Source organism: Labrus mixtus, chromosome 24 (assembly GCF_963584025.1).
Source record: "Labrus mixtus chromosome 24, fLabMix1.1, whole genome shotgun sequence".
NCBI classification, from domain to species: domain Eukaryota; kingdom Metazoa; phylum Chordata; class Actinopteri; order Labriformes; family Labridae; genus Labrus; species Labrus mixtus.
Genome location: NC_083635.1, coordinates 6,338,155 through 6,350,249, shown reverse-complemented (window position 1 = coordinate 6,350,249; position 12,095 = coordinate 6,338,155). Strand labels below are relative to the sequence as shown.

Genomic DNA, 12,095 nt, shown 5'->3' with positions numbered 1-12,095 from the left:
GCCAAAGAGTTAAGGTCAGATGTTTGAAACCATAATTAAAGTGACTTTTTTTTATATCTCTGCATGTGAACTTTAAATCTGATTAAAGTATTCTCCATATCTAAAGGGGTTAACTGAACTATTTCAGGGCTTTAAAACTGTGAAAGGGGTTGTTGTTTTTTTTTTTTTTTTGGCAAAGGTTTTTCCAAACTAAAAGTTAAGAGTCAGGAAAGATGGATGGAATAAAAGACAGCTGCTGAAACTCACACCACCTCCCCCTGCCCACCACAAGCTCTAAACTCAAGCCTGGACAGCTTCTGATCCTGATCCTCTGGGAGCCACTACAAGGCATTGTGCAGCACAGACACAGCTGTCACGAGTAAATTCAAATAAAACACCAGACAGGTGGAGAAAAGGCGCACAGTGAAAGCCTATGTTTTGGTAAGGCCTTATCATTCCAAAGCAAGAATACAAAAAACACGTTTCCTATGATTTAAAGCAGTTTCAGCTGCATGTGTGGTCAAATTGGTGATAAACAAACCAGCAGCATCCTCGTCTCCAGCCTGTTGAAGGGACCACAATGTACAGAGAACTATATTATGGTTGTGTGGGAGCGCGCAGGGGCGTGCACGGACACTGCAAACCACCACCACCGTCACGACCTCTCTGCAGCTTTCACCCACAACAACCTGCAGCTTCCCCCCCACAAACCAGCCCGCTGAACGGACCTCTTTGAACGGGCACTCACCTGCGTGGAGCCGCAAGATTAGCTTCGTGACAGAAAATGAGGAAAACGTTCCCATCACATACTGGCGACGCAAAACATCCGGCTGGTTTGCAGCGTGACCCAGCCAAGCTGCGTCAAGTTAGAGAGGAGCACAGGGGGACTTCCGGTCTTCCTTTCCAAAAATAAAACTAAAACGAATATTAAAGATAGCTTTACGTTATAAGTATATGTCAAATCTGAAATAATCTGCATAATTTACATTTTCCATTACATATTTTCTTTGTTAGTTTGTGAAAAATATATAAAATAGCAATTTGTAGCGGAAAAAACGATGTAAAGATTTAACCAGCGACCGTGCTATCTAGTGACTTCCGGCCAAATCCGTCTGTTGTTGTCGTAGTTAAACGGAAAAACAAAAGTTGCAAAGCAATTGTTGTGTCGCGTTTGCACAAATAAGACTCTGATGCACGTCTTCTATTCATTTGAATGAAAAACACAACAACGGGCACTGCTGAGTACAGCGGTACAGTCGGATGAAAGTCACCAGATAGCACGGTCACTCGTTTAACCATAACACCACGCTAACCGTTAACTAGCTTCATGCTCGAAATATCTGTAAGATATCTCCTGCCATACTCATCATTTTTAAGAATGAACTGTATGTCTCTTTTTTTTAAACTATGTTTGTTGTTGAGAAAGAGTTTAATTAAAGAGATATTCCTTGTTACTTCTGACTGAATTTACAACCGAAATTAAACCGGAAACTGCAGGTTCCTCTTCTTCTTCTTCTTCTTCGTAGGTTTCTTATGGCGGTTAGCGTCCAAGCAGTTTCATTACCGCCCACATGTGGATAAAAAGTTGTACTGCACTGTCCTGCCTGCTTCAACAAAACGACAATTAATTTTAAAAAAAGAATCATTTATCTAAAACACATCCCAACTCTTAAAAAGACACTTAAACTCGGCAAACTATATTTTTACGATGTAAAAGGTAGATTGAAGTGCGATATTCTGTGATGTGATCTACGGCGCCCTCCTGTGGAGAAATTAGGAACTGATGTATTTATTTCTTTGGTAAATGTGCCTTTCTGATCCTTTCAATGATATGGCTTTCTTCTTACTGGATATGATTTGATTTTGACTTCAGTTTTACAAAGATGCATAATCTAAAGTTTACATCAGCAGTGTACGGTTAAACATAAATATAAAGTATAAGGAATCATCCTGTTGTGATGCTGTGATTAAATATATTTTCGCAGTAAAATTTCAATGAATGTGGGGTGTCAGAAAAATACTTTTTTTTTTTAATTAAGATTTTTAAAAGTATATTCTTCTGTCCACTAGCCTTTCTTTCTTAAATCAAGAAATAGAAGGGTTTATAGGCATAATCAAATACTGTACATGATCAGAGTAGATTTATAACAAGAAACTTCACAGACAAGTTTTGTGGAGCTCTGAGACTTATTTAAACTGAAGAAGAGGAGGAGAACAAGTGACCTTTGAATAAAAACAATAAAAACACAGACATGACACTGTAAATTACTTCTGATTTTATTCAATGGAAATAAAGACCTTCAGGAAAATACAGTAATTCCCATAGTACACACAGAGAGGACATAAATTAGAGAGGCATGGCGGAGAGACGTTTGAGGGAGGGGGTGGGGGGGGGGGGGGGACATGTCACCTGGCACCTGGTGGTAGAAAACATTTGATCCACGCTGCCACGCAGCCAGGGGCACACTGTGCACTAATGCAGGAGGAATTAGGAAGTAGGAATTGGTGAAATCACACCCGAGAGACTTGTGTAATTCATAACGTGGTGAGCAAAAAGTTGATTAATCCTGTACACAAACGTCTAAATGAAAGTACAAAAAGGGAATAATACAAAATACAAAAAACAGGGAGAAACTGCCCTCAAAATAAACCATAAATATTCATATCGATGCACATTGGTTTAACAAAACAATTGCTTCTGTAAACATTTTCAACATAAGGTGTGCATTACAATTTAAAAACCACTGCAGTCGCATACTTATCCGAAGGGTTACATAATAAAAATTGCAGAAACAAGACTAAAAACTAAGTCAGAGTTAAAAATATGCCGCTTAGTCCGCGCCGTCTCAAGTGGTTTTGTAACACTGCTATTAGAACGAGTGACTTTTTGCCTTCTTCGCAGACAGTGAATGCATCTTTTTTTTTTTTTCCTTTATTCTGCAGCTCCCAGCTTTGACAGTGAAGGCACCGCCCGTACCGAGAGCAGGATTTAAGAGTTTAAACGGGGGAAAGGAGAGTCTCGTTATCAGGGTTTTATCATTCATACATGCACATGAGCTGCAGGATTGATTCAACAGAGGAGGGAGACTGTATTAACATGTCGTTTTGGGCTTTAAAAGGAAGAAATGGAAGTAAAAAATGAGAATATGGTCCAGTTGAACTTGTGGCCTGAAACCCAGAATTAATTGAATCACATGGCTGGTTCTGACTCAAGTTTTCCTACAGTACACATGAATCCAAACGTCACTAAAAACGAGTAAAAGCTAAACCGGGTTTTGTATTGAGATCCTTGTAAGGCAACTGTAAAGAGTTGGATGATTGTGGATGTGAAATCTTCTGTCTCTTTGCACACTTGCCTTCATTCCCTTACAGTCACGTCCATGCTACCTTAACGGCCACCTGCTAATTCTGCTATTTCACAGTTTATGCTAGCCCTACTTACAACTCATCATTAAAGGAAAAATCCACCTTTTTTGTTTTTGTCGGCGGCGCGGCTCACATTTCTGGGTGTGTTTATTTATATTTCCAGTAGAGAGAGAAAAAAAAAGAAAACAGAATCTGACGACTTCAAGACGATGATTATGTGAAAGTAAATCCTTAGCCCTAAGTCGAACGACAGATTGATGATACCTGTGGTGGATCTTTCCTTTAAAACTCACCAACGTGTACGTCCGGCATTCTTACAACGAGAACTAAAACAAAGCAGGAAGAATCACGACGTCAGAGCTCCACTTTGGTGCCTTTTTTAATCAAAGTTAATGAAGATATCGCTTAGCTGTAGTAGTTCATGTTTGACTTAAAAATACACAAACACAGTGAATAGCTCTTTATATAATGTTGAATGATGGTTTTTGTTTATCTCAATATGTGTGTTATCTTCCTGTTTTTTTTGTGCATTTCTGCAGCCAGTTGTAATCTGAGCCACTGATGCATTGATCTGCTGAGAAACTTTGTTGCCCCTGCTCTGATTGGTCACGTCTATTTATGTCGTTTTTACCTTTTTGGGGACAAAAAAGGAGCTTGATTTAGGTTTAATAAGCAAGACACTGCTGCATGTAAAAGCAAAGGTATATCTTGCACAACCTGACCCGACGATTTGGGATTTCAGAGACCGATTCCACTGCGAACCAGTGCAGACGATTTAGGTATTTCTACCAGGATTTTTAAATCCTTTTTGCGACGATATATCGACGCAAAAGGTACTCAGAACATCGCCTCCTTTAACTTCTCTAACGAATTGTTTTTATTGTGCAGTGTCATTCAATTCTAGTGCGTCAACCGTCTGAATCACCGCTGCATTTTCTGCAGACAGTCCTGAGCGTTGTGAAACACGGAGTCAGAGCACCCTCTGCTGGACAAACTGCACAATTACACTTCAAAGATAAGTTTTATTCATCTTCAACCAAGCAGGGTTTTCTTTCTCAGCTGCGTGCTGTTGAACAAAAGCAAGACGAACACCTGGCATAGACTGATTTTAAGGACTAAGGTTTGCAGAAAGATTACCCACAATGCAGCTGACGCCAGTTTATTTTGACCTGGAATTGAAACAACCTTTTCAACACGATGATGCATCGTCAATCAATTTAATCCAGTGCATCCAGTCGTCTGGATTCCCTGCTTCATATTCTGCAGACAGTCCTGAGAGTGTTGAAAACTTTGAGGTTAGAGCACCCTCTGCTGGACAATCTGCATGATGACACCTTTCTAAATCACCCTCAACGTTGTTTTCTTGTTTGAAAACATCAACATCAATGCCAGTTTATCTTTGAGACGCCCACATCTGCACGGTGACATCAGGCAACTGATGTAGCAGCGGGGGCCTTTTTAGATTATCTGTTGTGGGTATTTTTCTTCTCCATTAACTTCACTTAAAGCGGCACCAAACCGCAGGCCTTTAATGCGAGATTCAAAACGATGTCATGAACCTTCTTTTGTTTTTCCATTTCCTAGTTTTCTTCTTCTGCTTTATCCGTGTGCAGCGAGTCACATACAAAATATACAGTGTCTGAGAAAAAGGGGCTAATCTGTGTCGATAACACCAAAGCAACATGCTGCCATAAACAGGGCTACATCTGTCCGACATCACCTACAGTACGTGAGGCGTGTAGTTAGTATGTACAAGCTCATATCCAGTACCCTGTTTGTTTATGGATCGAGAAAGGTCCCTTAAAAAATCTTCACTTCGAGGAGGAGAAGGCAAAAAAGTGAAGACACGGAGGCAGATTTACACGTCAGGCGTTATTTAAAAGGAGGAGAACGGTGACTGTGAACTAGTGTTAACATGAGAATCTACCGTGGGAGGAAGAGGAGGAGTTACCTGAACAGAACCCGGACTAAACACGTGTACAGTATTGGCCTTCTTCGATACAGCAACGGGCGCGTTTAGCCTCTAATCGTCAGTTATTCACATGCTCAGTGTTTCCTCTGTCACACACATACACGATGCAAAGTTTAACTATGACACATAAAGATTTACCTTCAACAGGCGACACATCCCGCGCCCCTGCAGCAGAGGAAGAGGGGCGATCGGCTCGAAGGTTAAGGTGAGAACAACCCAAAAGCCCACACCCCAGTCCCTCGCTTCTCTTCAGGAGTACAGTCCGATCTTGTTCAACCGAGCAGGTGGAAGGAAGCTGCTCTCTCTCCGCTTCAGGCTCAAGGCGTTTCTCTTCTTCTTTTTTTTTTTTTTGTTCTTCATCAGTCGTCTGTCATAGTCACAATCGTCTTCTGTTGGTCTTCTGCTAAGGTGTGGTCGTCACGTCGGCTTGCTGCTGCTGCTGCTGCTGCTGAGGAGGAGGAACGTCGGCTACCAGCTCATGAGGGAAGTGCGTCCCAGGGTCATGAAGTACACCTGGCTGGCTCCTCCTTGGCGAACAGAGGCGAAGAAGACCTGACAGAAGAGGACAAAGGTTAAAAAATAAAAATAAAAAAAGGGAGCTTTACGGCCGCCGTATGGTCGACGCTGCTCCGTTACTTTTCACCGTGTTTCCCGATCTGACACGGAGCAAAGAGAAAAAGTTACATTTCATGTCCCCCCCTTTTTTTTTGTATTATTTTACTTTCCAGTATGTTCCACTCTTTTGATGATATTGTGATTCCCTCAAACTACACATCGCATTCATATGAAGGCAAATGTTCTCATTATAACGTCATATAGCGGAGTCCGTCGCTTCATCCACCATCTTTTTTTTTTTTTACAGTGAGATAGGAAACAAAGGAGGGAGGAAAGAGGCTGGGACGCTCTCACCTTGTCATTCCTCTCACAAAGGAACTTGAGTCTCTGAGCTCTCTTGTGCATGAAAACGCCGTCCAGGTGTCCCGTCTCCACCGAGCGGATCTCGATGGCCTTCTCACCCCAGCCCATGATCTGGTTTGACCTAATGTAGGCTGCGGACACACAGGGTCACGACAGAGAAGATCCATTAAACCGTTTCTTTAGGGGGTACTCGTGGTGAATGCTGAGGAGGAGATACCACTCACCCACTGACGTTGGCATCTCGCCCCACTGCAGCACCACGTCCTTGGTGATGCGCCCGTAGGTGTTGACGTAGACGCCCTCGTCCTCGTAACACACCAGCAGCTCGATCCCGTCAGTGTTTGGCAAAATGATGATGGCGTGGCACTGAATGCTCGTCTGGATCTGAGCGGGACACAGGGCGAAGAATGAGGAGAGGGAACGGCACGACAAGCAAATCGGACGCCGATTCAGATGACGTGGCGAGCGCTTACGTGTGTGGGCAGGTAGATGTCGTAAACAGCACCGGAGTCCACGTCCACGGCATGGAAGCCCGAGCAGGAGCCGTAGATGACCTTTAACCGCTGACCTTCCTCCACCGTCAGGTCGACCAGCAGAGGCCTGTGCACCAGGTCACCGAAAGACTGAAAACAAGCAAGAACAAAGAAGTTCATCAGGTGAAAATTAAGCAGAAAAAACGACTTAAAGCATCGCCATTATGTGAGTGTTCTGACCTTAAAGGCCATGAACTTGTGGTAGGGTTTTGGCGCCCAGGCGTAAACCTCCACAGCGTTCTTCAAGGCCAGCACCAAGAACTTTATTCTCTCGTACTTCACTGAAATCCAAAAGCAGACGCGTGTGATCATCAGGTTCTGCTTTTAGGCAGATTTTCTTTTTCCTCGTTAAAGCGAGCGAGAGAGTGACGTACCGACTTTGTAGTGGACACAACCCTCCAGGTCGCCCACGTTAACCCAGCCCTGCTTCTTCTCCACCTCAGGGTCGTTGTGCAAAATCTTGTTCCTCAGCCACGACAGGTAATACACCCGCAGCTTGTTCTTTTTACCTGCAGGAGGAGGAGGGGGTCGCATTATAAGAAGACCTGTTTGCAATTCCCGAGAAGTGATTAAATATATTATACAAGCATTATACTGCGGACGCGGCGTTTAAAGAGCGATTTGGGATGAAGAGTGATGCAGAGTTCTGTTGGAAAGGCAGGTGCAGAACACGGCGTTTGGCTTGTTCTAGAGAGCTAAATTATCTGCAGCGTATTTAATGTACCTGAAATGGTGACCAGGACATTGAGTCCCTCCAGGACGTCCATCTGCTGGATGCGTCGTCTGTTGATCAAGGGATAAACCTTCCCCTGGCCGCTGCGGTCCAGCAGCATCAGACCGCTCTCCGTCCCCACCAGCAGGTTGACTCCTGACGCGAACACAGAAATACAAGAAAACATAAGAAAAAAAAAAAAAACCCTCCAAAGTTAAGTTTTTTATGAAAAATTTTTTTTTACATTTTATATTCTTACCCCAGAGTGCAGCACACAGGATCTCAGAGTTAAACCTCTTCTTGTATTTACGGATCTCTGGCGTGTCGCTCGGCGGGCGCGTGTTCACCGGGTTAACATTCACCACCGAGCCTTTGCGGGACGCTTCGGCTCTCAGCGGGTCCGCCAGCCGTCCGTCCTGACCAAACGCTGCTGAGAGGGGCACAGAGGACATAAAAAGGTCAGGCCCGGAAGCATCCGAATAAACAACGTATCTGTATTTGTCCTTCATTTTATTAACACTCTGGTTCTTGTTAAACATGGAACACTTCAGGACGCTTCAAATACCTTAAACACTCTAACCTACACGGCACAACATGACTTTTAACCTCCACTCCGAGGTTGCAACAATAACTCGGAGCAGAGCTGGAAAGACTAGTTTAAAAACCCGCATGGTGCATAGTCGTCGACTTACCCATGTTGTTGAGAGAGCTGCCGCTGGATGGAGAGACTTGAAGAAGACGCGGGTCGATGAAGGGAGTGAAGGAAGAGGAAGACTTGTGTTTGGACATGGAGTTGCTTTCTGACTGGGACTGAAAGAAAATAAGAAACGCTTACAAATCGGAGGCTTTCATTCTGCACTTACTTCTGTATTTTGTTTCATACACAGGAAGTCATTTGACCATTACACCCTTGTTCAAGGCCGCAAACTGAAGCAAACTCTTGCAAAATTGTTGTACCCATTAGTCCTTTAAAACCTAAATATGTTTAAATATTGGGCCCAGAATTTAAACTTTACACAAAAAGATTTGTAACGCACAAATCTGTTAAAGGAAAACAGCAGGCCTCACATCAGTTTTCAGTTACGTTCTTAATTTACCTCGGGGGGGCATTAAAAAAAAAAAATGTATGACATTTTTATGACACTTGGGAAACAAAGCTCGCACTGCAACTCAAGTTTTGTAACAAATCAAACGGGGGGGGGGGGGGGGGGGGGAAAGAAACACGATGTGCAGTTGTGTTAGTTGTTCTGAAGTTGAGTTGTTAGAGCGAAGACACATTGTTAGAGAAGACAAACATGTTGCAACAACAAGAAATGTGCTGAAGAAAATGATCCAGGGTGAACCGTGAGAGGAAAAGCTGCTCCAGATAAGCACATCTGTAAACGCAGGATGACTGAAAAAGAGGCTGTTATTTATGAGAATCAACATGAAAGACTTTTGATTCTTTTCTAAGTAGGTCGTGCATGCTTTCAGATTTTCATTCCAGTTTAAATTTTAAGTGTATTATCCACCTCGTGATCACACCAGACAAGCCATCACTGAACACTTCAACCCCAAAAAAGGTGTTAAATGCTCTGGTTTAGTTTCCTCCATGCTATGACCCTGTTCCACCACCAGGAGGCGCCAGTGTTAGCAGAGAGACAGTGCGGTGAATGAAGTGAGGGTGCTCAGAGGATTTCGGAAGCAGGTGTCAGCCGGGCCAGAAGGGGGCAGAGGAGAGCCAGAGTGAAACCAGGAAGGGCAAGGACAGGAGGCAGAGAACCTCCGAGAAACAACGAGGGACCGACATCAAATATTTACAGGCTTAGAGATGGAGGTGAAAACCTAACTGATGCTGCTTAACACCCCCAAAAAAAAATCTGCATCATGCTTAGGGAGAATGTGGGAACAAATAAACAAATAAACGCATCAAAGTCAACAAAACAACTGAAAGGAAATGTAGGTATTTCAGTAACCCCGTAATTTGGGGTCTGAATTTAAAACCCCAAAAATTAGATTTCAAGAATTGGGTGTTAGTATTAAGACTATGACTACTGTAGATACTTTCAATAGCAATCTAAAAAAAGGTTCCTACATGTCTAAGCCTGTAAACTCTGTAAAGGTCCATCCCTCGGTTGTTTGTCCCGGAGTTGTCAGGGGTGACATACCTCTATGGCAGTGAACATTTCCAGGGAGGTCTGTGGGGACATGGCAGGACTGGGATGGATAGATGATGAGGGGAAGGAGGAGGATGAGGAGGATGAGGAGGGAGGGATGTTTGTGGATGAAGAAGGGGAGTGATGGCTCTGCTGGATAAGGTCTGGCAGGTGATGTATGCGACCGGCAAAGCCATTTTTCTCCGGCAGGGCGTGGCCAGGGGGTTGGGGCAGGCAGTGGCCGTGACCAGCCGAGGAAGAGGAGGAGGATGAGAGATTGACCAGCCGCTTTATTTCAGCGGTGCTCTGGAAGCAAGAAGAGGAACACTTGGGCTCGAGCAAGCAGATGGAGGGAAGGAGTAGAGGAGTGTTTGTCTGCTACTCTGCTGCTTTACATTCTTAACAATACCAACACAAGATATTCTTTACATCCATCACTGCTGTACCTGCATGTCAAAGCATATTCACTAGTAAGCCTGATTTCTGGTCTGATGTGCAGGTTTCTTTAAATGTAATCTGTATCCATCTAAAAGATTAAATGACCTATTTGGAGAAGTAAACTTGAGAGACTGTAATGATAACAGCAATATGAAAAAAGACACGGTGATTCACACAAAGCAATGAAAATGAGAGGATACATTACAGAGACAAAGAACAGAGAATACAACATTTCTTTAAACGGGTTTGCAGCCTCTATGTCTGAAAAGTGTCGTCATTATGGAAGTGCCATCTCTCTAATGGCCAGTAGGGGGCGTCTCTACCTATTGCTAAAAGATGTCTGATTGGATAGAAGTCTAGTAGCCTACTCTTCACCTGAGTAAATGTTTTTCTATGGTTTCAAACTCTAGTTCAAAGTCTTCTTCAACTTATGCTGATCGTCGTTTTTTTATATTTTGGTCCCACTTTGAAAAAAAAAAAAAAGACATTTCAAGAGGTTCTTTACATTCAGTTTTCCGAAAACTCAAGGTTGTACTGAAAGACACTCTGTGGAGAAAAATGAAGGAGTTTCATTTTTCCGTTACATTTTGTTATTAGCAAGTGGTAACCTCCCATGTTATAAACACGAACCAGATGCGGAAGTGCAAAAAAAAGTGCCTACTTTCACAGCAGAAACAAACACATGTACCGCCTGGTACTGAAACAGTTTTGGTCTCTGTAGCTGAACTGGAATGGCCAAGGCAAAACGCCAAGTGTAAGGCTTCCAAATAGCAGTCCACAAGCCATTGGGTGACATCACAACGGCCCCTTCCACTTCTGATATACTGTCTGTGGTTAAGGTAAAAGGTTGGCAATCCCATTAAACCCAGTTCCTTGTTCTCTGCTTACCTGTCTGATGACGAGTGTGCCGTCCTTGGAGGGTGTCATTGCCTGGTCGCTCTCCGAGTCTTCGACCAGCATGGTCTTAGCCGACTCTGTCTCGCCGTTGCTCTGCCTCCTGCGGAAGCCATGGGGATATCTGACGTCCGTAACCAGACCAGCGTTAACAGACATGCAGAGAAGCCGTGCAGCAATGAAAGCTCTGACAGAATATCTGATGTTTTTTTTCCAATATACTCGTGAGATTTAAGAGCGGAAACAAAAGCAAGATGAAGGCGACAGACGGACAGAGAGGACTGTGAGGCAACAACATCGTCGCATCCTCTACCTACCCAGCCCGTGAGTCCTCAGCTCCAGAGGTGGACTCCTCTCCTGCCTCCTGGTCCACTTCTTCATCGTCTTCTTCGTCGGTGGTGCCCGACTCCTCACTGGAGGAGGAGTAGTCGGTGACTTTGTGGAGAGGCTTCACGTCGTCCACAGCACGAAGCTCCTTGGCAAGAGCGGTCAGGTCCTGAGAAGAAGAAGAAGAAGAAGAAGAATTCAGAAAAATTCAAGTCGGATACATTTGCAAGAATCACGTTGATGACTTCTTGAATACATTTAACGCATCGACCAAATCAAAAGATTCCAATACTGAAAGCATGTTAGGGAATTACCTTTGACATGCAATAATTAGAGTCATTCCTCCTCTAGTTGTACGTTTTATTATGAACTAACATCTGCCTGCATCCTCTCAGACCTCTGAGAAGTAAAAAGCATTTGGCATACAGTGTATTTTAACATCGTCTGTACCTTTCTCTCCAACTAAAGACCGTTCCACCAGTCTAGATGTTACAAACTCTACAGTGATGCGATTTAAGGCTTCAGACCAAAAAAGTCTCGCTTTAAAATCATCAGTCGAGAAGACCCAAAGTCGACGAGCGCCGTCACTTGACTACCTTTTGTTTGTTAAGCGACCACACAAAGTTTTCATCTGTAGCTTTTAACTTAGATGATCTCCTTCCAAACAAATAGTGATTAAAACATTTTCACATTAAAAGTTAGAGTTTCTTGGACGCTACTGTTTTGTGAACGTGCGATCTTCGTGACTGTCTTCCTTTATGAGAGAGGACAGCTGATGCGAGACAGGCAATGTGGGGAAGAGAGAGAGGGTTGGGGGGGGG

General features: G+C 43.6%; 1 protein-coding gene across 17 annotated transcripts in view; it reads right to left on the bottom strand.

The window, feature by feature from the left end:
• Positions 1-2,238: 2,238 nt before the first annotated feature.
• The window catches only part of LOC132959405 (mitogen-activated protein kinase kinase kinase kinase 4-like), a 39,602-nt gene continuing 29,745 nt past the window's right edge, over positions 2,239-12,095 (bottom strand). For 6 of the 17 annotated variants that reach the window (XM_061032363.1, XM_061032365.1, XM_061032366.1 and 3 more), the window contains 12 exons: positions 11,265-11,443; positions 10,942-11,071; positions 9,628-9,921; positions 8,173-8,290; positions 7,740-7,910; positions 7,493-7,636; positions 7,143-7,277; positions 6,949-7,049; positions 6,709-6,858; positions 6,460-6,619; positions 6,227-6,366; positions 2,239-5,869 (listed from right to left, as the gene is read on the bottom strand). In XM_061032363.1, the coding sequence (XP_060888346.1) occupies positions 5,786-5,869; positions 6,227-6,366; positions 6,460-6,619; positions 6,709-6,858; positions 6,949-7,049; positions 7,143-7,277; positions 7,493-7,636; positions 7,740-7,910; positions 8,173-8,290; positions 9,628-9,921; positions 10,942-11,071; positions 11,265-11,443 (1,806 nt within the window). In that variant the 3' untranslated portion in view covers positions 2,239-5,785. The remainder of the gene's footprint in view (positions 5,870-6,226; positions 6,367-6,459; positions 6,620-6,708; positions 6,859-6,948; positions 7,050-7,142; positions 7,278-7,492; positions 7,637-7,739; positions 7,911-8,172; positions 8,291-9,627; positions 9,922-10,941; positions 11,072-11,264; positions 11,444-12,095) is intronic. The other 11 variants (XM_061032367.1, XM_061032368.1, XM_061032370.1 and 8 more) reach the window with 6 other exon arrangements.